Source organism: Thunnus albacares, chromosome 11 (assembly GCF_914725855.1).
Source record: "Thunnus albacares chromosome 11, fThuAlb1.1, whole genome shotgun sequence".
Classification (NCBI taxonomy): domain Eukaryota; kingdom Metazoa; phylum Chordata; class Actinopteri; order Scombriformes; family Scombridae; genus Thunnus; species Thunnus albacares.
This window is the reverse complement of record NC_058116.1, coordinates 2,879,633-2,906,330: the sequence shown is the minus strand read 5'-3', so window position 1 is coordinate 2,906,330 and position 26,698 is coordinate 2,879,633. Positions and strand designations below refer to the sequence as shown.

General features: G+C 38.1%; 1 protein-coding gene across 1 annotated transcript; it reads right to left on the bottom strand.

Moving 5' to 3' along the window:
- Positions 1 to 5,799: 5,799 nt before the first annotated feature.
- Positions 5,800 to 11,936, bottom strand: hpxa (hemopexin a). The gene is made up of 10 exons (XM_044366197.1): positions 11,807 to 11,936; positions 11,169 to 11,191; positions 10,944 to 11,021; positions 10,553 to 10,704; positions 9,245 to 9,398; positions 8,667 to 8,879; positions 8,173 to 8,268; positions 7,214 to 7,344; positions 6,977 to 7,124; positions 5,800 to 6,323 (listed from the first exon to the last, which is right to left on the bottom strand). The coding sequence occupies exons 1-10, from the start codon at positions 11,866 to 11,868 to the stop codon at positions 6,094 to 6,096; spliced, it is 1,287 nt and encodes a 428-aa protein (XP_044222132.1). The 5' UTR covers positions 11,869 to 11,936; the 3' UTR covers positions 5,800 to 6,093.
- Positions 11,937 to 26,698: the final 14,762 nt, after the last annotated feature.

Sequence of the window (26,698 nt, the reverse complement as noted above, 5' to 3'; positions counted from 1 at the left end):
GCAGAGAAAAAGTTTAGAAGTAGACACAGATGAAGGAGGGAGGAGTGGAAGAGAGGAGAGAGGTAGAGAGAAAGGTGAAAAAAAGGTTAGAGAAGAAGATAAGAAAAACAAAGAAGGGACGAGATAGAGAAGGAGTAAGAAGGATAAACAATAATCACAAAGGTTGTATCTCAGAAGTGCTGTATCAGTTACTTAACAGGTGGTAAGCTGCACTTTAAATTTATGGAACAGATCACACATTTAGAATTCCTGACAAGAAAAAACAAATAAATACAGTGTTTAGTATACCAATGGCTCATATTTAACTGATAACTCCTTTCATACTCTTCAACAAGCCATGTCTAATACAACAAACTACATGAGTAGTAAAATAGTAGTAGTAAAATAATGAGAAAGAGTAACTGATACAGTTGAGTGGTCTAAATGGACTTTTCCCTGAGCTTTGTCCATATCATTTGGTTGTGTAGGCGTGTGTGTGTGTGTGTTTTGGTCCTTTCTGTGTGTCTTTAGCAGACTGGTTCACTGCTCTCTCTGACAGTTTGATGCAGGGCACCAGGGTTACATCTGAGGGAGTGTTTTTAGCGGTCACCAGTCTACAGAGGGGACGCTATAGCTGGCACCATCTGGTCATGAGATCCAACGTTTATCTGGCACAGTCTTGGCCAATGTCCATACCTGCTTGTTCTTCACACACACACGCACACACACACACAGACACACTGGGGTCAAGCTACCCTAAACGACAGGCTGAGAGCAGATGTCCGTCAACCCTCCCAGTCCAGTTAATTAAGCAGCATCACAAACAGGGAGGAGACAACATACACACACGCACAAGCATGCCGACAGCCGGACAGTCCAACGGCTATTTGTCCTCACTGAAGAGCAAAAGAATAGACACATAGGTAGTCATAAAGGCAGTTTTTTGTTTGTTGGTGTGTGTGTTTGTACTATAAGGAGCGGGATAGGGTTGATGGTGACAGATGGTTTGAGGTGATTGCTGTATGATGATTCACACACTTTCACAGGTTTATCACATTACACGAGGGATCACGAGGCTGCAACCAAAGATGTGTCGAAATCAAACTTACTGATGATTGTTTAAGCAGATCTGAGTCGTCAGATGTGACCGTGATGAGTGTCACCAACTGTAATGCTGGGTATCTTTATATGCAGACATCATTAATGTTATCAATTCCACCTGAGCTTTTCCTGCTTTGACAAGTCCAAATGTTTGTTGTGAAAAGGCCCTTGATCCATTTATTTGCCAAAATTTCATCATCGCTGTCCTTTAGTCAAAATTTCATCATCGCTGTCCTTTAGTCAGCTTTTTGCCAAATCGTCTATTGTTCACTGTAGTGTTGCAGCCTTCTTGTCCTGGTATAGTTCCTGCTTTTTAAGATTTTTGCATGCTTGTTTATGCCCTTTTGCCTGTTCTGACTGCCTCCACTGTTGTTTTTGACCAAGTAAACCTTACTTTTACTTTATCTGTTTTACAGGAGTCCACACCCATGTTACTGAGCCGTTACAGTTCTCCAGTCTGCACTGCACTGCCTGTTCATGATTACACTGGATACTTGAATCCAATTGCAGACTAATAAAATATTAATAGTGTATATAATATAATTATAGTGGCCATTAACTTTTTATCTCAAAACATATTTTTCTCATTAGACACATTACCCTGATGTGATGTATGCGTGTTGTTGGGCTGGCAGCCTCTGTAGTTGATTGTGGCATCATATCAGCGCTGGTGAAGGGCCTCAGTGTTTCTCCCTCCTTTGTCTTCCCAGCAGGCAGTGGGGTGAAGTAAGGGATTGTGTGATCCAATGAAGCGTGCTGTTATCAGAGACTTCAGCCCCGGTCATGAAGCTGACATCACCCCATTGCCTCAGTTTAGAGCTGAATGATGCACAGCAGGTCACTGAGGACGGAAGGGTGAACCCCAAAGTTCAATCCACAGCTTGTGCTGTTGTTGCTTTTCTCTCTCCTTCCTTTCTCTCCCCTGTCCTGATGGCACAGTACCTCTTACTGTTATACAGGCTTTGTTTTGCTGAAAATGAGCAAATGAATTCATTATAAACCACCATTTCATATGTTGATTTCAAATCTGTTACTTTATGAGCAGGGGTTAAATTGTGATCTGTGAGGGGGGGGAGTTAAGGAGGGGTTGAGTACAAGTGGGTGGTTTCCAAAGACCACACTGTCTACAGTCTACAGGGACTATTTCATCAGTAGAAAGTAGTTCCAATGAAAACTGTAGACATGATGTTGTGTGGAGTAACAATGACTCTGTTTCGGGAAAGAGATGCTACTGTTGAATTCTCTAAATATCATTTAAATGCTGAACCATAAAATAAATTCCACTCAGCTCCATACTATTGAGTAATATACCAGAGACAGAAATCTCAAATTGAATCTAAATGTTCAGATAGCACTAGGGAGATATTTTCATCACATTTAGTTATTCATTTATTTATTCATTTGTAATTAGAGTGAAGCAAGTTCACCTTTGAAGTACTGTGAAGTCCCAATAGACAATAATACAACACCTCAAATATATAGGCCAATACACCCGAGGGTGTAGGTTTGGTTTCAGAAGCGGAGGGGGTACAATGAAGTTCAAATATCAGTAGTCGTTGTGCTTTCTATATGAAGGGTAATATAACAAAAAATAGAATTGTCATTTAAACTTCTATATTGTTGCACTAACTACTTGAAAATGACCTAATACTTCATGACAATATAATATAGCTAGTAATGCTAGCTGGTGGTAAAGAATCTAAGCACTGGCTTTTACTGCCCTTCTATGATCAATGTATATCAATGTATGATTGATGCTTTTTAGTAGAACATTAACTGGTATGAAAATATAGATTAAAAATACATTTTACAATCATGCAGAGGAAGTAAACAATTTTCTTCAGCTCTGAGTAGTGTCCGCAGTCTTCCTTTTCAGGCTGCATACAGCACCAACACCCTCCAGCAATAATGCAGGGCAGCTTGTATGTTAGCCTGAGAGGCGAAACTCAGGGCAAACAGTGTTCTGAGCACTTGCTGCTTCTCTTTTCTTGCTGTGAGCTCACTGTAATAAGTGAGGGCGACTCAGATGAGCACATAAACATATCATCTCAGGTCTTCTGTCGTCTGGATTTTGCTGGTTGGACAGTCAGAGGACACATTTTAGAGAGAATTGGATAAGAAAATCAACCTGAACTGTAAAGGTGAGGGGGCTTTGCTGGTGCTGGATTTTGTTACCAATGATTTCACTGTATAAACTTGGAATCAGTGTGTGAAAGGTTACCTGAATGCTGCACAGAAAAGCATTAGGTTAATAGGGCTATCGTCAGAAGAAGATTTACATAATTAATGAAGTTACCATCGCTGTGCCAAATGCATAAATTGTGCACAGCCGCCTCTCCCAATTTGGAGACACTACAGATGCTGCTGCTGTTTGACAGCGACAGCTATTTAATAAATTCAAGGGAAAGAAGCATGAAACAGTGCCTGAAAGTGGATGTTTCACACCAAATATGTGAGAGTTGGCAACACTGTGAAGGAGACAGAGCTGAGCTCCATGGGCTCCAGCCCAATTTAACCACTGCTTATGAGTAGAGCTGTACATTGAAGACTTGAGAGTTGAATCAGACTTAAGTGTTAAAATAAGGACTTGAGACTTGACTGTGTTGAGGTTTGACTTCCTTGAGACTTTGCTTATAGACTTCATCAAACATTCATTGGAAGATTAACCATAGTTCATTGCAATATGTATGATGTAATGTAAGGCTGGACATGTGAATTCAGCTTTGCTCTGACTTGACTACTCTAAAAGATTTAAAAACAATTCAGCCTCATGGCAACCACATATGACTCTTTGTTATTATTCTAGACGACCCCTAATTTGAGATAAGAAACATGAAAGATTTTTCTAATGTTACTTAAAGTATTTCGATTATTGGATAGAGGGTGAATGTCAGTATCATTAGATGCTACATGATTATGGTGATGTTACCATGTAGCTCATGGATGCACACATTCCTCTGGTTAAAGTTCTGTTGGGTTATATTTATGTACTAACTTTTACTTACTTTTCTGAGATTCATATTGAATCAGTGTTTAGTGTCTAATATGAAATCTCTGGATAATGTACAAGGATCGTCGTCTTTGCATAATGGTTTGATTCACCCTGTCAGGACCATGATCAAACACAGCTTGCTGTACTCAAATCGCCCCTACATTCATTTGTGGAAATGTGATTCTGATTGTTAAATTTCTAAATCCTATGGCTGTTGTTTCACATGTATTCACTCCACAGTAAAGACATTTGTTAATTTTGTCATTTTCTGATCATATAAAACCACAAACAAAAACACCCTCTGGAAAAAAAGATGTTACCTCTTAAACTTTTGATTTTTCCCTTGAACTTCCCTGAATGTACCTTTGAATTTCTTATAAAAATCTCAAAATGTCAGCTTGACATACCATCTTTTGAAACTCCGGGATCTTGACTAGAAGTTAAAATGAAGGTACATGGGTTCGAACAATTCCTGGCCACACAACATGTTTGAAAAGATTGGATTACTGCCTGTTACTTCAGAGTTAAAGAGGTTAAATCACTATAATTTGGCAGAAACATGCACTGAATATTTCAACTGCTTATGATCTGTTCACCAGATAGAAAGTACTGGTTTCTGTCAACCAAATGTTGTGTTCCTATCCATTGCTGTGGGTCTGTGACTCACAGACAGTAGAATAGAGATTTCCTGCATTTTAAAGTAACACCAAAGCTCCATGTGGTAAATTCAGATCTCAGTCTAAGAGTATCCCTCAGATGAACGGGGATATCACACCTGCAGTTATCTGTGCTGCCCTGCTGGAGAGAAAACCGCCAGAGACAGAGCGAGAGGGAAGCCAGAAGTTAGCAAGTTCCTGAAGTGAAACTCTTGTGCCCTCTACTGGTGAAAAGTTAGAAAGGGTGTTTGTATTGGCTGCAAATACTATGTGTGCCTGAGCTCCTCAAAATTCTGTAGGAATTGTAAATATCTCAACATGTAGTAAATTACAGGTTTACTTAACAGGCCTGATAGTTGTCTAGATTTTCTTATAAAGGAACTGATATATAACAGTAAATTCATGATAAGCTTCTTTTAAAGGACTACATTTGGTGTATTGTTATTTACCTGTATTATTTTAGGGAAGATAGACAGTGGTCAATCAGTGCACTTGAAATGAATTAATTTCAATGAACTGCTAACTTAACCTATAGAGCCTTTTAGTCTACTCAGCAAGTCAGTAGAACATGAAAAAATGTTAAAAAAATAAAAAATAACAATAATAATAATAATAATAATAAATCGTCTACAAGCAAGCATACAATGAAATACACTGGACAGAAAGATTTCCTGATTAGAATTAAAGTGGAGCAGTTATTTCAAGGAAACCCCTCCATCAAGAATAGCTCATAAACTCAACACAACTAACAAACATAAAAGTATAAATAAATAGAGTTAGAGTTATACTGATGTCCTCTTGCACTATTAGTTTGTTTGTTAGTGCTGGTACTGTAGTGGCCTGTCTGATTTGTTTCTTTTTTATTTGTGCACACAGGTGACAAAAACAAGTTAACACTCTATTATCTATTAAAATCTAAACTAATCAAAACTCAAATAACTGTCACAGAACTTACTACCAAATGACATAGTTCTTTCTAGGAAACTTCCATGGAAATTACAGATCTATGAACTAAAGCCTCACCAAATACCCTATCAGTGTCCCTCTATGCAAGACAAAGTAGACACATTATGTTGTTTGTCGCCACTCATCTTTATTCACATCAACACTGTACAAATTGAATCAACAACTCACCACAGAGCGTAATTATGAAAAGAATCCCTCAAAAAAGAAAAAAAACAGAGAAAGGGTTATTTTGAGGTAAGACACAGGAGGGGAACAACTAGTATCATCATCCTCTGTAAGCACTTGTAGTCAAAAGCTTGGCGACTTGTTGTTAGAGGCCTCCTGCACGATGTTGTTGGTGCTGTTGTTTTTCCAAGTTTTACTGTGTTGTATGTGATTCAGTCCTGTCAAGCACGCCTCTTAGTGGTCACAGCCGAACAGCTCCATGGATACTCTGTGTTGCTCAGGCAGGGCCTTGCCAGCAACAAGCAACATGGGACTGTCAAAGTGGTAGAAGTGGCTGCCTACGATCACCTTAACTCCCCCAGCACCGCACATGGCAGCATCAACCTTCTTGAAGAGGGCAATTGGACGCTCATCGCTTGCAGTGTGAGGGCTGGCCTTCATATCCACATCAAAGATATGATCACCTAAAGGACAAAAAGCAGGAAGAGATGTGAGTGGGTGTTGTATCTATTTATCAGTTGTGGAAGGATCCAGTACGATAAAAGTGATGCTTTGACCTGGTCTTTGTCATAGTGTCAAAGTATTTCCCAGTAAGCATTGATTTGGAAATTTGTAGGTCAAAAGACATCTGAAACTTTTCTAGACCTCAGGGTTAGATATAACCATTGTTTCAACAGCTTTTAAAAGACTAATGGTTCAATGTGAAACAGATCTTTGCTACAGTCATTGGAATGCTGTTAAAACAACATATAAAACAATATATATCCCAATAATATATGCCAGACATTGAAAAAAAAGACTTTCACATTTCAACCAAAATTAACATGGTTTTGAAGACCTCTCTTCACCTAACCATTACCAGTCAGCTTCATTCAGAGCCATCACTGTCTCATTCATCAGCTGCTTGGCTACCAGCTGACTAGTAGCATCCAATCATATTCATGCTGGTGAACACTTCTCGCTGCTACTCTGCTGATACCTTTACACGAATGTCGTTTGCTGTTGCAGCTCCCTCCACAATCCCAGCCTACTAAAACAATCCCACAATTCATTCATGGGTTGTCAACTCGAAGCAATCAGTTTTGTGTATTATTTTAGGTGCTGTCTGTGTCTTTACCTTTGATGACATGTGCAATATGATGATCTCCACACATAAATGCAGCATCAATGGGACCCTCAATGCCCAGCTCCTCCTTCACAGGTTTGGGGTACCCATCCAAAAGAGTGTGGGGCTCACCGATTTTGTAAACAAAAAGTTCTTCATCCTGAATGGAAAAATAGTTGTGTTTTACTTTTGAGGAAAAGGCGATGACAGGATATAAGATGTGTGTGTGTGGTTGCTTCTGTAGTTTACCTTAATCATGTAAAGGTGACTTTCATAAGTGAAGACAGCATCCACCTCACTGTGTAGCTCCTTGAAGTCGCTCTCGATGGTGTCAGCCTTCAGTGTGTCATTGCCCTCTTCTTTTTCGATGAAATGGTGGCCTGCAAGACAATCCAAAGCTTTTTGTTTTCTCAGGTCTTCACTAAAGTAATACCTACCCAAACTCAATATGTGTAAATTTTTTCTTTAAAAAAGACAAAATCCGATAGGGGCCCAAGGAGGTTAAGACCCGGTCTAAATAGACCCAAGTATACTTAGACCCAATTCACGATGCATTTCCCCTGAACAGAGCTGCTTGGAATGCTCTCACTGCGGTATTAAACATATTAAAAGAGTACTCCATCAATTTAGGATTGCACCCTGTAACATTGTCGGACTATCAACTATAAATTGTATCAAAAAGATAAGGTATCAAAATCGCTGTAGCAGAGCTACAGATATTGTCTCTTTTATTCCATGCATTCTTCTTCCTTGTCAGAGCTTGTTATGCTAGTAGTGGCTAATGTAGCCTCAAGCTGCTAGCCTCGAGCAGAGATGAGGAGAGAGCTACAGAGGTCTGTTATCACTTTCTCACTCCACAACCCCAGAGTTTTTTCATTTTCAAACTTGTAGTCTTCAGCCCTAACCAACACTGCCACAAATGACATCACTTGAGGAAATTTATCAGATTTTACACAACTAAGAAAAGGAAATACAATTACCAAAGTTCAAAAATTCACCTTCCAGCACAATAATTAACACATTACATCTCATTTGTTTAAATACTAACAGAAACGTATAGATGAACAGCATCCAGATGCAGTGACTTGGGCGGCAGTTCGTAAAGAAATTGTTCCAGCACATACCTTTCCATAAAACTATAATGCCTGATCTAAAAGTAATGGGGAGCCGTTCCTCCCCAAAACTAGTCAGGTGTTGTCAGGCCTCACCTCTGAAGGCATACATGTTTCCAGCGTCGTCAGTTGTGATGGCATCCAGGTGAACACGGCTGCAGCGCTCTCTCTCCACATGGTCACTGTCTTCACCTAAGCAGCAAACAAGAGATACATTAGTTTGTACATTTATATTTATCAGCTTTGTCTAACATGGCCCAGTATGGTTTCTAGACCCACTCAAACAAGCTTACATGCTTTATTGTACAGTATTTTCCTTTTTTTTTACAGCCAAGAACAGATGATGGTAAACACAGATAGGCGTTCAGAGTTTCTGGCAATGGAAGAGAGTGGAACGAATAAGGCACAAATGGAAACAGTGAAGAAAAACACACAAGGGAGAGGGAGGGTAGCCATCACCACCATGGTCTCATAAGTTTATCAAAGTATCGCATCAATTATACATTGATATATTGGTGGCTTAAAACAATACATACAACTGTTTAAATTATGTCTGTTTAATCAATAAATGTTATTGATGTTTTACTTACTGAACTTAGAGCATCTCATGAAGTAGTCACGTGCCTCTTTGGGGTATTTGCCGTGGACCTCGCCGGTCTTTGGGTCAAACTTGGAGAACATGTGTCCATGGAAGCAGTAATAGTGTTCCATAAAGCGGAGAGCAGATGTGCAGTTTGGCATTGACGTGAACTCCTTCTCTTCTACAGCCTTGGTTTTGACGGTGTAGTGGTAGATGTCATCTCCTAGAGAAAAAAATGACACACATTGTTGAGGTATATTTTGAAGATATGGATATATTCTGCAGATGCCATTAATACTGAGCACTGGCTTTGGTGTGTTAAGGCATAACACTTTCAGGGTGTTTGAGGTGTTTAGCATTCATATTGGGTGAATAGTGAAGGACTTGCGGGAGGTGGGGGGTTAGTATTTTAACCTCATAGTCATTGTTTCACTTCAAATATAATGTAAAGGAGTGCAGACTACAGAGGCACAACAAAACAGACTGCACTACATATGCATGACATCAGGGGGCCAAATGTAATTATCAACGCATGTAAGACATATTTAATGTTTTCTTGCATTCAAGTCGGTGAGAATGTGCACTAACCCTTGAAGAAGATGACAGAGTCTTCATCACATTCTGGCTTGGGACACTCAACGGCAGCATCCAGGTGGTCGGGGATTCCAGGGAAGACTTCGGAGATTGCCTTGGGGTAGCCATCCTCCAGCTTGTGTTCGTGATAGCTGAGCACCTTGTCGTCCTGCATCAAAGTATCACCACAGATTAAACTGACTGGTGAGTGTATGTGTGGGTTAGGGTACTCAACCCAAGTTTTTCATTTGAAAAAATGCTCCAGGAATTTGTGATAATCTGAAATATTTGTTCAACCAAAAATATCACCCTAGTACTGAAGTGTGTCATAAGCACAGTAGCCTTTGGATGCAAGCAGAACAGTCTGTTTTCATTGTAAATTGATTCTTGAAAATAAGAGTTGAAAATAAGATTTAAATATAGACCATGTCGTGCTTAATCTTCTCTTGTAAAAGTCTAGCTCTTATTTTTTGACAAAACTCTTGGATAATATTTCTTTTGAATAATGGTTCTCCACTGCCTTCAGCTCACAGATAAAGTGTTCCAAACTACACAGTTATCTCAAGGAAATCTGTAACAGGGAAGCACAAGCGAAAATGAGAAAAAAAAAAAAAGTTTAAATTGAAAATTGAATCAAATCATGACCTTAAAATTGAAAGTCAAATCGAATCATGGATTTGGAGAATTGTGACACCCCATTTACCTGCTCTTTGGCCACACTAGTCTGCCAGATTGTCTGTTGTGCCATCTTAGATGTAGCATTCCAGCCTGTTTAGTCTTGTTATCCTGCCTGCTTTGTTTTTTCACCTTTGCTGGCCTCATTGGATTTCTGTAAGCAAGCCTATCCCCATTTAGGACTTGGTTGTCTGATCTGATTGCCTACCTCTTGCCAAACATGACCATGCTTTTATTGTACTTGTTCTCACTGCATGTTGTGTGTTTGTGTCCCTGCTTTTCTCTGAGAGATTATACAAAGGCTTAGTCATTCATAAAACAGCCTATTCTTACATCTGGTTACAGATGAGTAAACATCATACAATTAGGACTGCTTTTTAGCGAAATGGTTAAATCTAGGACATGAACTTTTATTACACAACAGTCAATAATGAGTGGGCAGTGATGAGATCAGAAAATATTAAAGTCAGTCTATCATCTCCATAACAACTTCATAACAACAACAGCTCAAAAACAGCTGTGCACAGCCAATATCTATAATCCGTAACATGTTCTGGGGCCCCTGCTCAGCAAATCCTTAACCCATGTGCATTTTTCGGAAGGAATGATAATTGAGATAGATCAGAGGAGTTAAAGGCTGAACTGTACCAGGAAGAGGAACATGCGTTGGTGTTCAGTGGGTTCGTCCTCGTAGTGCATGAGGAAAGCAGCATCCACGTGGTGGTGATGGTCATCCAACTCATGGAAGGTCTCATTGGACAGCTCTGCTTTGCCATGGAAGCCCTTGAACAGGTGGTCATCTGATAGGAAATACAAGCTTCAACCTTCAGATGGAACAATACACATTTCCTTCTTAACTTGTGAGTTGAAACTTCATGAGGTGAAACCAAAACGTGGAATGATTTCACAGAAAGCAACACTTGTATTAGTGACTTGGTGTGCTGCCATCAATTGACATGTTTAATGTATTTTGAGGACATAAGATGAATATAAGTCATGTGATTAATGCAACCTGTGATTCTTAAACATTTAGACTTACGGCTGAAAAAGAATAGTGTTCCGTCCCCACACGGCGCAACAGCGTCCATCTCAAGGCCCTTACAGCGGTCAGGTTCAGCTGCAGAGTATCATGGTTAGGAGGATTTGACAGGAAAGCTTTATATAAAATGTTAATATTTATCACCTGATGAGATGTGTCTCCCTAATGGCCCTGATGTCAAACTAGTGATGTTAAAATAAGTATGAATGCCCTACATCAACTCACCTTCATGTGTATGTTCGTGATGCCTGGGTGAACAGAACAGGAAAAGATAATGATTTGCATTTCATTTTGTAGAGAGTAAAAGCTTCTTCACATTTGGGTTTTAGACATGCTGCAAAAAGTAGCCCCAAATCTAATAGCAAAAAAGCGACGTGACTGACGTTTTTTAAAGTTTCTGAAGACTGAAAATAAAGCTGTGAACTATTTTTTCCGTCATATTTTCTCTCTAAATAGCTGTAAAATTATGTTTAAAAACTATCATGTAGTCCATCATTTTATGTTTCCCCATAAATCAGCCTGATATTGTATTTAAAATAAAAAGTGTGCAGTAGTTGCTTTTTATTACTAATATGTTTTCCTTCCTTCTAGGCAGCCATTGTCATACATATACTTAATGATGCATGACAATGCAGTACAGATTGCTCAATTATGAACTTTAGACTGTATTAGCAAGCAACAGTGACATAACATGATGTTCACTGTGATGGATTACATACGAGAAGCAAGTTTTAAGTCTGCACTGAAATAAAGTAAAATCAGCAGCTGCATGGAGGGAGAAAGAATACATAAAAACATTAAAAAGTCTACCGCATGTACAACCACTGGTGCAGTCCCTTCAGGTAAAGTGCAAGGCTACTTACGCGTCAGCCCATCCCATAGCCAGAGCCAGGCTGAGACACAGGATGTGTGCGAGCAGCTTCATGGTGAGCAGTCCTCTGGTCCAGGGGAGACTGGAGAGGCCTAGAAAGAGAGCAGAGCTGAGCAAAAGGTACCCTGGCTGCTGCTGCAGCAACCGTTTATATTACAGCCCAGTTTGCGTGGGCTACATCATGTTGGGTAGGCTACCAAAGGAGGAGGGGCTGATAATGTGCTGGTACACTGCATTCATCAAAGACGCCCACAATGTTTGACGTGCACTAAAGCTGACACCCACAGAGTTCCACACCAGTCATCCCACTGCTCAGACCAGCTACTAGGAAAGTGAATCCTGGGGCAGCAAAGATTCATAGAATCAGAAGGCTCCCATTTCACCATGAAAATGTGATCGATAGATGTGTATCAAGGAACTCTGCTGTAACTCTGCTGTTGTCACCTTTAAACATTTGACACAACAACCTGAGAGCTTTTTTAATTGTTAATAGATGTAATGCATCATAGATCAACATCAAATATATCTATGGCAATAGTAAGACCTACTGTCGGTAGAGAATATGTATGCTTCCCTTTGATGCATATGTGTGCCCAAAATTTAAAATAAATATCCTATATATAATAGGATCTTATGCATAATAAAAAACTTTGAAGATTGATGTTTTTAGCTGTGATATGAAAAACTGTTAAAGAAAAAATTATATATACTGCACTGTATGAGCCATTTCAACATAATAACATTTGTAATAAACATGCTCATAGAAATCTGTTTCCTAATCTATAACAAACAGAACATTCTAGAAGCCTTCCAAGCCTGATCTGCATCCAGGACATCCAACCCTCAGAGGTGACTAACCCAGTTCACCAACAAAAATAAATAAAAACTGCTGACCACTGCACTTCACAAACCTCCAAATCAATGTTGTATAATATTTGTATGGTGATCATTAACAGAACATAGTAGGTGGGCCTTGTTGCATGTAATACTTATCAGTGAAATTAGAAGTATTCCACTTTGGATAGCACGTACATGCTACAAAAGTATTTGTCTGTATAATTCCTGTTTATAGAATATGTAATATGCAGCCTTACAGAACTTTTTTAGCACCTTTTAGCTCCTAGTTGTAGTTAACAGTACATCAAGTGTTTGCAGCAGCCGCATGCTGGTGGACACAAACACAACCCCATTTGAATTCTATGTTGCTTTGTGTCTGTCGGATGTGTAAATAGGCAACTGTCCACTAACATGTTAGCCACAACAGCTTTATATGGAGAAAATAAGTTAGATGTTCTTGTTCTTGTTTAGGTCACTATTATGTCACTACAGTTTTTTTTAAGGCAACAACACACAAACTAATTAAAGGTGCTAAGAACAGCAGAATAACATTTAAGTGAAAAGGGTGAAGATTATCAAATTGGAAGAAGCTCAATATTTCTTGAAATAACTAAAAAGCTGATGTAAATTCAGCAAAGTGAATTGGCCCTACCAATATTTTTAAGCAATCTCAAACAATGTAATATTAACTTGCAAGATCTATAAGAGTTCTAAGGTTTGTGCATTTTCACCAAGACATGGGGGGGAACCTTAACCAGATGATCAGGCAACCCTCAGGCTAGACATCATTGGCAAGTTGCTGCACTGTGTGAGAATGAATGATGGTGAATATGAAATTGTTGTTATTGCCATTTTATACAACTGACACATAACAAAATTAAAAAATGTCTTTGCTGGATATAACTAACAATTGATTTTATATTTAGACTTATTAGTGTTGGTTTGCTAATTTCTGTGCATGCAATCACTTTAACATCAACTAATTTATTACTGCAGTCAAAAATGTTCCCTAAAAAGAGAAAGAGGGGTCAGATCAGGTCCTTTTTTAAGAAAACCTAAAAAGCCAAGCTAAAAAGAATGCTCTGTAATCAAAGTTTAACAAACAATGATCATGTTTGACATCAGTATTCTTGTGTAACCATACCTGCCTTTTCACAAGTGGATCAGTTGTTATTATTCAATGAGTTATTGTATAATCATATACATTATTTACTTTATTTGCAGTTTGTAACAAACACAAACAAAGTAGTTTTTCTGTGAATGCCATAGTGAAATGTCTGGCTGTAAGTTCATAGTGTGATTACAAAATACATACTATTATACATTTTTGAGATGGTTTAAAGATTCGCTCACAGAGCGAATCTGACGAAGCCACATGTGAAATGTGTAGTTCACCTCTTTTTGTTTTTAATGTAATATGTTAATAAAAAGTGTCGAACCTAGAATCCTGGTGTGCACTGGAATATTGATTTGTCGGTTTACTGTGATAGAGAAGCAGGAGACTGGTTAATGATTGAGCCTTTCTGTGGTTCTGTCAAAAATGCACCTTTGAATTAACAGCATGAAACTCTTCAGTTGTTTAGCTTAAATCAACAGACATGGACTCGACATTGGAGCTACTGTTCAAATGCCATAATAGTGAAAGTCATTAGATTTAATTTGTCTACATTATACATCAACTCATCATTGAATTATCTGCAGGAAACACAGTTCATAAAAGAAAGTCATAATTGACTTTGTTTGCAGTGCAAGGTTTTACAGATGTCTCATTTACAATGGTGGTCTATGAGGAAAATGCTTTAGGGCGGCAGGGAGATTTTTTGTTGCAATACTGCAAGTGACCACTGGGAAAAATTGGCTGCAAGGCTGAGCGACAGCGTCCTATCCAGCTCTGATTATACATCCATGCAGGGACCCCACTGCACGTCTGCATGTCTCCCTCCCCTGCCCCCTGTCCTGCCACACTCCTCAAATTAAGGCAGCCAAAAAAAAAAAATCTGAAAAAAACCCAAAACAATAAAACAATAATTAATTGTGCTCTGATAAACTTGATGCATGATGCATTACTTGTATGTAAAGTATATATAATAATAATAATAATAATAACTTTATTTGTATAGCACCTTTCACACAAAAAATGCAGCTCAATGTGCTTTACATCAAAAGAAATGACATGCACCAAGTGCTTCACATCAAGAAAGATATAAAAGTAATATAATATAATAATATAATATAATATTAATAATAGTGGAGAATAATATTCTGGAGTTCCCAGTATTCTCTGTAATAATCTTGGAAAAGTAATCCTTTCTTGCCAGATGTATTGTTTGTAGACAGTTATAGACAGTCATGGCTTCTTTGTATATATTACAGTGACATGTGAGTCTAGTTTTCCTCCATTTTCTTTCAGCTGCCTGACTGATTCTCTTGGTGTCATTAACACAGTTTTTGATTCTGTCAGTCAAACTCTTTTTAATCTTTAGTGGAGCAACAGTATTTAAAGTAGTTTAAATACAATGCGTTGTTGAAATTTTCAACCATGTCATTTAAGGAGCTGTCATAAGTGTATGGCTCAAATGATCTCATAACATTAGTTAACATTGTTTCAGCCTTGTCAACTAGGAATCTCTTTTGAACCAAAAATTCCCTTTTAGTCTTTGTTAAGGTTACATTGGTATCAAAGAACACACAGTGATGATCAGAAACAGGTAGTTGAAATACTGAGACATTATAAATGTTTAGCCCTTTTGTTATTACTAAATGTAGAGTGTTACCATGCTGATGGGTGGCTTCATTTTCATGTTGGGTGAGTTCAAAACTGTCCAGTAGATTTACAAGCTCCATAGCTTTGGAGTATTTTTGTTAATACAAATGTTCAGGTCTCCATACAGGATTAACCTGTCATATCTAGTGACACCAAGTGAGATCAGGTCTGAGAATTCCTTTAGGAATAGTGATGAATATCTTGGTTGTTGATATAATGTAATGATAAGTACAGTTAATTCTGCTTTGAGTTCCAAAGCAAAATATTCAAATGCTGTAAATTTACCCAAATCAATGTCATCACCATAGACTGTAAAAAATACGGATGTAGCCACTGTGATGTCACCCATTGGTTTGTGAACTTTGATTTGATCAAATCAAGGGGGGGGGGACTAGAAAAGTTCTCTACTTCATTCTACGCCCTTTTCGAACATTGAAAGGTTATTATTTGTGTGGCTTACTGAAACTTTGCTGTTATTTTTGGGTTTTTTGTTTTGTTTTGTTTTGTGTCATTGCCTATATATTTTATTTTGTTATTTTAACATGTTCGAAATAAAATAATCTCCAAACTGCCATTTTGAAGCCTTGAGTTTAGTGATTTGATCATCGCCATCTTGGATTTGACCATCGCCATGTTTGATTTTTGGAGCCAGAAGTGACCATATTTGGACGAGAGGGTTGAGCTGACCCAGAGCCGTATAAAGAGACTCTTTAAAGACACCCTAAAGCATACGCTGCTTTATCGTCTATTTTACTCTAAATGGGACCATAATTTACAAAATGAACATCATGCTGTATTGAAGAAGACTTGAAACGAGTGATTGAGACCATAAACTCATTAGGAAACTGTTTAATGAAGTAATAAATCAAGTGAGAAGTAGGATCATTTTCTCATAGACTTCCATACAATCAAACCTCTTTTTGCAGCCAGTGGAGTTGCCCCCTGATGGCCATTAGAAAGAATGCAGGTTTAAGGTAACTCTGCATTGGCTTCACTTTTCAGGCAGGGAGCTACCCGCTTGATCATCACACACAAACTGTGAGAAACTGGCTGCAATCCCTCCTCCTCTCCTGTTTAGCCCGACTGACTGATAGAAATTATGATTTGGAGGACAAGCCTCTATCAGTGTTGCTACACTAGTCGTGCTGTTCAGGCAGGTCTCAACTAAAAACATACAGTGCAAATTCTTTTCATCTACCAGATCATTAACCAAGAAGGATTTGTTAGCCAATGATATGACATTTAAAAGTGAATTTCAGCTGTTTGGATTCTGTGAAAGGAAAGGAGACTGGTTGTGGCTGAACATTGACCAAGTTAAGATTACTGAGACAGGTACCAGATGGTCTGTGATTGCTACGATGTGTTTGACCATGCCACCAGCTGTTTAAGATTACTGTTATGTTTAATTAAGAGGCATGGGGTCTGTCTCGTCTCCGGTGAACACCTGAGTGGTGATGACTGTGGTTCTTGCTGTTCAACAGTTCATCAATTTGACTGAACTTCAGCCTGGCAGTTTCAACTAACTTCTTTAGTGGAGAGTGTGGTGGAGGGGAGGGAAAGGGAGGTTGTTGGGTCCCTGATTGGAGGACAGCATTCAGGGACAGCCGCCAAATTCCTTGAGTTATATGTAGCAGAGGGTCAGGTGAGGAGGGAGAGATGCAGGCTGTTTGCCTGTGTGTGTTGTCCTGTGTGCACTGTGAGGGGGGGAGGGGGGAGAGATACAGGCTGTCTGTCTGTGTGCACTGTTCGTTGCGCTCATGCCCACATTTTTGTTTGCGTTTAGTGTCCCAAGGGCATGACGTAGATTGGCGCCAAGGAGTCTGGATCCAGTGATGTTCGGATGAACCCCATCAGGTCTAAAGCAATCTTTATGGTTACAAAGGATTTGGAAATTGTGAATAAACTATATCTCATGGGTGAGGCACACTGATATCAGCCATGTATTCAGGCCAAGGAGTCTGCTGGAAGATTCAAGTGTGTATAATAATGTTCATATCACTTGGATGTGCAGAGAGGATAGTTGGCAACATCTCTGTTAGCTCCCTGACAGATGTCCCCCATCAGGATAGTGTCTTGAGCAGCGTTTCTTCCCTTGGCCCTTGGCCTAGCAGTGGTTTTTGGGCTATTTCTTAGGTTCCAGTTAGCCTTAATGTTAGTGGTGTGATCAGCTTCCCTGTGCTCAACGTAGTTAGCCATATTTCTCCTGGCTCTCGGCCTAGCATTGATTTTGGTGCTATTTTTTGGGTTTTGGTTAGTCTTAATGCTAGTGATGTGATTAACTTCCCTGTGTTTAACATCGTTAGTATCAGTCAGAGGATTGTACCTGTTATGCAATGAGGGTTCAGGTGGTGGCGTGAGTGTTGGTGCTCTCTTGTTTAATGTCTTGCTGGACTTGCGTCTGGGGAAGCTGACATCAGACCAAGTCGTAGGAGTTGATGCTTTTGGTCTTACACCGGTGCTGTGACAGTAAGAAGCAGCAGGGAGGGCTGGTTTGGGAGCCTCCACACCTAATCCAGGGCAGTGAACAATGTCAGACCAAGTCCTGGCTAGAGTTGATGCTTTCAGTCTAGCACCGATGTGGTGCTAGTATGAAGTGTCATTAGGGAGCCTCCACAGCTAATCCAGTGGTGTTATGACATATCCAGGGGAGCATGTCAGCTAAGTCCCCAACTAGATTCTCCACATCTGATGCAATCCTATGTATAATAGTCTGCCTCTGTCCGTTAGCATTTGGTAACTCTGTACTTTGTACAGCAGCTGCTACAGAGTCAATGAATTAGTTGCTCTCACGTATTTGATGCAGCATTTCAATCTTCTTTTCAAGCTGTGTTATCCTCTCAATGAGATACCACACTGTGTGCAGCTTGCTGACTTTGCTGGCTTTGGAGACATAACTTTTACACTGTCCTTTGCTGGTCTCAGAAGCTTTATATTCTGGGCTAGGCTAGGCTAGGCTAGACTAGGCAGAGATTGGGAGCAGAGATTGCAGAAATAGCCGTCAATGTCATTTTGAGATTGAACCATCCCATATCTGGATTATGTGGTCAAATTTATGATGGTGCAGCCATCATAGTATACAGGAGCAAAGTCAACAGTGAAGAGAAAGCAGCCATTTATGTGTGCTGTGATGCACACTGTGTAAACCTCATCATACAACATGCTTGCAATGCATCTCATTTAATTCAGGACTCTTTACAGCCAGTTCATGAGCTCGGAACTCTCAGTAACGAGTCAGGAAAATTCAAGGCAGTATTTGAGGGGCAGTGAAACCTCTGTGTGTGACCATATGGACGGTTCAGGAGAAGGCTGTTACTGCTGTTCACGGTCAGTATGAGAGTGTGTTGTCAAGCTGGGAGGAGATGGCCTGTTGTGGTTCAGACACTGGAATGAGTGCAAATGGTCTCCTAGACCATTTCCAGAAAGGGAAAACTGTTCCTGGTCCATTTCTAGCATCAGAGGTGATCAGGGAGCTAGAATGTTTCAACAGGTCGCTGCAGAAAAAAACACAGACCATTGCAGGCTGCAGCGGAATATGTGAAACACTTTCAGGGAGTGTTTGACAAGGCATCATCTATGGTGCACTCCTTGAATATTGAGGCTAATCAAATCCCTCACCAAAGATAGACCACCAATAGGTACACTGGTGGAGGAACCCAGCACGGGCCAAAATCACCAGAAGAACACTATTTTACAAATTGTTAGATACTGTGGAATTGAAGTTCAAAGAGCAGTGTTATCAGATTCACAGGCCTTGCACAAACTAGAGAATGTTCTCCTTACTGGGGAAATGAACTGAACTGAAATGATGTTGTCTGTCAATACCCAGAGCTTAACAAAAAGAATCTGAAAGTCACCCATGTTCATCTCAAAGAACAAGTACTGGTCCAGCAGTGAAGCTGCACAGGTTAGAGGCTTGTTTGATGAGGTTGAAACTCTTGTTGGCTGCTTTTGCCTCAGCTGAAGCCGAACAAAGCTTCAGTGCACTAAGGAGACTGAAAAACTAGCTCAGGTCAACGATTTCACAAACGTGCCTCAATAATGTTGTTGTTGTTCGCCTTGCCATCAAGAAAAACTCGATGCCATTGACCTCAGAGCTGTTTGTCAGCAATTTGTGTCAGTAAAAGAGAGGCGAAGGCGTGTGTTTGGTTGATTTACATGAAAGAGGGCACAGTACTGGAATGCAAGCAGTGTAGGAGAAATCAAGAGATAGAGTAGCCTCTGTTGACTATAAATAAAAGGCTGTTTTTGTGTTGCTTATTTGGCTACAGTAATTTGATGGTAGATTTCAGCTAAATACTTGAAACCACCCATAAAGTGATGCCAGAGCTACTCTGTTTTGAAATATTTCTGGTTTGTTCCTACCTGTGATTGTTCAAACTTTGTGTGAACTTTGCATGAACTGTAGTTGTGAACATCTCTAATGAGTAATTCCAATGCATCATGAAAGTAGTAAGATTCAGAGAGCCTCACTTTATTGACACAGTTTATTGATTTCCGTTTGTTGGTTTAAGCAGAGTAGCACACTCTCCACTGGTTATTTTTATTTATTTTCTAGTAATATTATTACAACAATCTGTCATATGTACATTTTTATTCAAATTAATCTAATTTAATTTGAATTAATTTTAGTTTCAGATTTACACATATAAAATAAATAGTAAGATATATTTTCAAATACAAGTTAGCAAATACTTATGTAATAAAGCAAATGTTTTACAGAATGTGTGCATGCATGTGTGTGTTTAAATTAATCTCAGTTTATTTCACTGCAGCTCAGTGGGTTTTTTTCTGGAAGCTCCATTGTAGGTATTTCAGAAACTGCCTCCTGTTTCTCTCCAGCTTTCCCTCCAGTTCCAGAAGCTCCCTCATGTTTCTTTATGCTCCTTGCTCTTTATCTTCCTCTCTCCAATGCTTACCTTCTCCCTGTACTTCTCTCTTTGTCATCACTTCACCTTTTTACTACCTCTGTCTACATTTTTCTCTTTGTTCTTTTTCCTCATCTTGAAATCAATTGTATTTTTCATCCTTGTTGGAGGAAAGCTGCAATATTTTCACGTGAGAAATAATAATCTGGTGTCTTATTACAGGATATCACAGTGTAAACAAGTCACAGTGGAACCGAGACACCTTTTTTTTATTATTGCACCTGTTTTGCACTGTCTAGAATTTTCTTTTTAAGTGTTTACCGAGTGTTACAAGGGGCCATGTTAGTCAGGGACAGAACTACACAAACATGTTGGGCAATGATACTATATAGAGGTTTGTACACAGGAGCAATCAGAGTGTTGACTGGGCCCAGGGCCTTAACCTTGACTGAGGCATATAATTTCCATGTTAGTCACGTTGTGCATGCGCTGCATTCAATAAACAGCAACACTGTCTTGCTCTTTTTTTTTTTAAATATGTGAAAAGTCATTGCAGGACACATGCTCCCCTTTCAACTGATTAGAGTTTAGGTTGTTTTTTGTTTCTCTGGGAACTTTTGGATACTAAGTCAGGTGAAAAAAACCAGAGCAGCAAAAATGTATGTGTAAATAGGATTATCATGATAAAATTTGTTCTAACATTCTGTAGTTGTATTGATTATTTTTCAGTCAGTCAGAAGTGCTTAGCTGATCTGTGGCTCAATCAGTAGCTTTTTGGTGTTTCAGCTACATTTTCTCTTTATAGTGATAGCATGAACTGAGCTAATCTTGCTCTGAAAGGATCCTGATCATTGTAAAAATGTAGTGAAAACACTCCTGATGCAGCATGAAATGTGGGAACTTGGGATGAAAAGCATAAACTTTTCTACTTGTTTTGAAAAATCAGGGTATGCCTTTCAACTTAATGAGTGCAGGTGAGTTCCAGACATTCTTCTGGCACTTTTTTTCTGGCACTGAAAGATGATGTCAGCCTACAGTGCAAAGCTCTGATCAATAAGCACAACACCAGACCTACTCGAATCACTGGAAAAAAATGGAGATGTGAGCAACAATTCAGAAGTTTGAAACCATCAAGGCTAGGCCAAAACTACAAAATAAGACCCAAGTTATAATAAACCACTGTCATCTTTTTAAAGTCAGTCACATTTTTGTCCTCTGCAGACACAGATGTAATTCTTGTCATTCCCTTCATTCGTGCCCTTAAAGATCTTGATTTACCTCAATCTACCCTCCAAAAGTCACATGGGTGAGAGACATATTCAGGTATTTGCCATCACTTCTCAGAAACTTCTTACTCTGCCCGTGTATCAGCATATCAGCATATCCTGTTACCAGCATTGCTGATCCATGATAGTCTCTCATCACTTGTCAGTCTAGTGGTTCCCACCACTAGTAACCAGCCAAATAACGTGCACTAACTACTGACTAATCATTTAAATTTGAACCCAGAAATCAACTGCACAAATTTAGATATCCTGCAGTAAATTGAAAAAATAATTTAGAAAGTTATTTAAAATTGATTCACTACATAGAAAAAGGCCTTGGAGGCAAAAAAAAAATCTTCTAAGCAGATGAATTTTCATTCTTCTGAGATCAGAGCTAGTAATTTATAGAAGATCATTATCGGCAAAACTGTTGAGGCAGAGAAAATCAATCTGCACATAGAGCTCTCTGGACAGATTTGTAACAGCAGAACAAGTTTTGAGAGCGCGCACAGACAGCATCCTGAGCACATTTTTAATCTGTTCTGCATGTTCTCAAATCTTGACATGCGGAATGCGATAACTTGATTGTACTCAGTAGTTTTGTCATTAATGAAGTTCTACAGTTGTTTAAAATCTTTAACTTCTTTTGCTTTGAGTGTGTGTATGTGTGAGTATTTGATAACACAGACACAGAAGACAGAAATGAGAAGAAACAGTGATATATAAAAACACAAGTGTACAAACCACAACAAATAAAGTTATGAGATGATGGAAAAAGTCAAAGATTACAGATGAGTGAAATTCTTTTTAAAATGTCTCTGATTTGACTTTGTAATCCTCATAAAATCTCATTTTATACATCATAATCACATTAGGTGTACTGTGTGCTGTCATATAGTCAGAATAATAATAATCTGGTAAAACTGTACATTTGGTGTTCATGTGAATAAAGTCAGTGAACATTAATCTTAATAGCATCTCTTCCTGTACTTTGTATATAACATTGAATGTCTTGCAATATGATATTCACAAACTGATTACAAAGTCTGGTATTTATTGTCGGTTAAACATACAGTGAAATATAGTTGTAATAGTAGCCTATGAGTTAACGTTTATGTCCAAGAATTATCAATAACATTTAAATGAGTTTAAACATAAAATCATGGATATTTTGTACATTACTGTTATGTTCTTGTTTCCCTCTTAATTACTCTGCTTTGTGTCGGTTTGCTGATTCAGTGTTTGGTTTCGTAACATAATTATGCTGCAAACCATATAGCAACTTTCTCTAACTGATGCTAACGTGTTCTGGCTGTTGAGTTAATCACTGCTGAATGGGTCTTGGTCATGACCTCTGCCATTCTTGATGATGGTGACAGCGATGAAGGCTTGATGAATTAAAAAGTTTGGCTGTTTATGATTAATTTTCATGTGTAAGTAGGATCTCTTGCACTTTTTTGTAATACCACCATAATATTGTGTCCTGCACCTCATCTCCTCAAACACAGAAAATAAAATAACTACTTTAAAGTTTTCTTGCTTGGAGTCGTGTTATATGTAGATCTGAATAGGTTCTCATTTTCTTTAATTTTTTTAGTTTTAGTTTTGAGTAGTAATTTGCATCTTAGTTTTTCCAACAGCAGAACTTTCTTCAGGCTAACGTTAGCTACACTAACATGTACACTTACAACAGCATTGGTAATTCTTTCCAACAATTAAAACTACCTATGTTAACGCTTTCTGGACAATGTCTTTTTATAGACCGGCACCCCAACCTCTTAGAGCGGAGGTTGGAATGTTGGTTTCTTTAAGCTAAGACCTCCATCTTTCCCAAACCTTAACCAATTTGTTTTAAACTAACCAAACCTTAAAGTCCCCCTCCACTCAAAAATATGTTTTTCTTCTTGTTCCTACAGTTGGATGTTTGAGCGTCACTGTGCAGAATGATGCATTCACAGAGTTTGTTTTCACATTTATCTGCTGAAAGTGGAAAGTTTCTCTGAGTTCATTCAGAATGGAGAGAGTGGACTACAGTGAAATAGGAGACATCTTGTGTCCATCAGTTGAACTGTGGAAATTAAAAATATTTGCATATTGACAGATTCTGGAATTTTTAATGAGTGAGAAAGAGTAGATGTAATTTTAAGGATTTTAACAAGATAATTTCACTTTTTTGGTGGAAAAACCATATCAGACACACATTATTATTCAAAGTAGAGTATATTACATACATCTTAAAACATTTCTGGAAGGAATATTTAACTATTATGGTGAAAGATCAGAAAACAGTCATATATGCCATTTGACAATGTAACAACAACATATTCTGATACAGTTGGATGACTTGTTTTTGTGATTTATCTGTATTGCCTCAAAACAAGGCATTAAATGTATCCCATATCTGACGCATTATGAAGTATTTCCTTTACAATGTACCACATCAGGAACATATAGTGACATGAATGACTGAATGTGTTTAATGGGTTATTGATTCTTAATTTTGTTATGCAGTCATGTCAGCTTCAGTTTTCCTCTCCTTCATGATGGTGGAGAGATTTTTTTTGTTGACAATCACTTCTTATCTATAAAAAATGCACTGACAGGATGAGATAGAAGCAGACAGAACAGAAGGAGACGTAGGAGTACAGCTCTGAGAGACAAAAAAAATTTTTTATTTATTCCCTGTATACATAAAAAAATCTTCAGTGCCCATGGGTCAATGTGAGCTGTTTTCAAGGTCTCTGCTCACCAAGCTTGAGCCTTTCTCATTGCATTTCAGTAAATGAATACAGGGTTCAGTAAGATGACTGGCAGAGCATTCAAGAGCAAATCAAAGTTTTAATGTTCTGACTAACAATGTCATCTTTTTTTTTGTTTGTTTTGACTGTTTGATTTTCAGATAATGGATTCTAAAATTATGCAAACAGAAAACAGTCTCACCATAAGGTCCATTCAGTAGTTTTTCCAGAGCTTTCAATCATATCACATGATCTTCCTCAGGGTTAGGATTGGGTTAGATGGAGTTTGTCCAGCTGTCATGGGATTCTATAAATTCAAGTTTCCGTTTTCTTCCATGTCAGATTAAAAGCTGATCACACTTCATCTGCTGATGAAGATCATTTGATATGATCAAAAGCTCTAGAGCAGCCACTAAATTAACCTTGCGATGAGATTCTTTACTCAACTGCTCTGTCCACAGTCAACAGTAAGTATGAACCTCAACAAATGTAATTGTAATGTCAAGCTTTTCTTCAGTATCATGCATGATTATTATTAATGTGAATTTACATGACATCATTATTGATGTTAAATATACAACTTCCTACATGCTCAAAGATGTGCATACTGGGTCTGAGGACTCCATAATTATCAGACAAAAAAGTAACAAAAAAAGCAAGGCACTTTTGGTTGGGAGAAGAATGATTTTATCAAATTGGAAAGTGTGTAAAGCCAAACTGCTTTGCAATAGAAAACTGGCGACAAGAATTTTTAATATTTTGATTTATTATGTATTGGAATTCCGACTGAGCACTTATTTGACTCTAACAATCATTCAGTTCCTTTAGATCAGGTTGAAAATAATTTATTAGCTGACATATTTTGATTTCATTTAATTTATGAAAATGTGTTATTGTGAAGTACTCAACTCACAGTGATATTTTGTGTGTGCTTCCAGTATTTTTCTTCTCTTAAAAGATGTTTGTAGCAGAGTTTTTTGACATCATTAAATACAGAGTGATAAAAGTAAAATATATATCTAATATGTAGTCCAACTAGACATAGATCTAAATTCACTATATGATTATAAGAACTTTTTTTTGAGACATGTACCCTTCAAAAGTTGATCACTTTTCTCTGTAATGTAGACACCCTCTTCATTGTTTGTTCATTTTTTTTCTGTATCTGATGTGTACATTTTTTGCTCTAAATTGTATTTCTCTCTCTATGTTATAATGAAAAAATTGTAAATAAGGAAATAACATCGTTATTATGTCATGTCCTAATCAATGAGCGTGCATGTGTGTGAGATATCTGTAAAATCCTGAAAAAAATATTATAATATATAATATATATATATAATTATAATAATCAATTTGTGACAACTTTTTTTGCAAAAGGCTGCTATAAACCTTTTATTGAAATGCATATTCTGTGAAACTTTTTAAAAAAAATAGATAAATATATGCTGTATGTATATAGTGTGATTGATCATCTTCAGCTAAATAGCTGTAACAGAAGTCTGTCGTTACCACAGATATCCAGTAGAGGTCTCTACTGCAAACACAGTGAAACAAGGCAGGTCAATACATAAGATCCTGCATTGAGCTTCACATATGAGAGCTAACACAATACAGGTTGTAATACTTTTGGATTTTTGTTTAAGATTTAAGACTATTTTACTTACTGTAAACTTCTCTATTCAACGTTTGTTGTTTCTGGGACTTCGCCTTTGCAAGGTTTGAAACTATCATAACACTCTGATTTTACTTATTGGATTTTTTCTGTGTATACTGTACTGTATGACAGTTACAAGGCCAAAAATCAAATAACTACATTACGCCATTTCAGGGAAATAAAAATGAAATCATTGTGAATTTAAAAAAGAAAGGATTTGTGTTATTTATTGTTCAATAAGTGTATGCCAGAATGTGGAGAATTGGCCAACAGGGTGAAAAGGTCATTTCTCATTTCACTGTGAGTTCAGTTGTGATCGTGGGACAGTTTGGGGTCCTGAGTGGCTTAAAGCAGGGTTTTATATGGTTTGGACCAAACACATGTCCCTCCACATCAGCTGTGGAGTCAGCTGCATTAATAGGAAGAATACTCCTGACAAAGGAACGGTGTTACTGGGAAAATTGAGTAACTTTAGACTGAAGGAATACGCATGGTATACTGTATATTTCCAAGGTGTTACTGGTCTAAGAACACTTCTTCCTTCTAATTTCTCACACCACAATTAGTACATTACAAACTGAGCAATGTTTTCCTTTTCTGGTGATTCAATGTCCTGGAATAACCTTTTGAATATAAAGGCCCAGTTGATATTTTTTTAAGTATAATTTTGAGGCACATCCACACATTGATTATGCATTTATGTGACTCTCAACTAATAAGAAAATTCAGAAATATATTCCCATTTATGTGCTCTACAG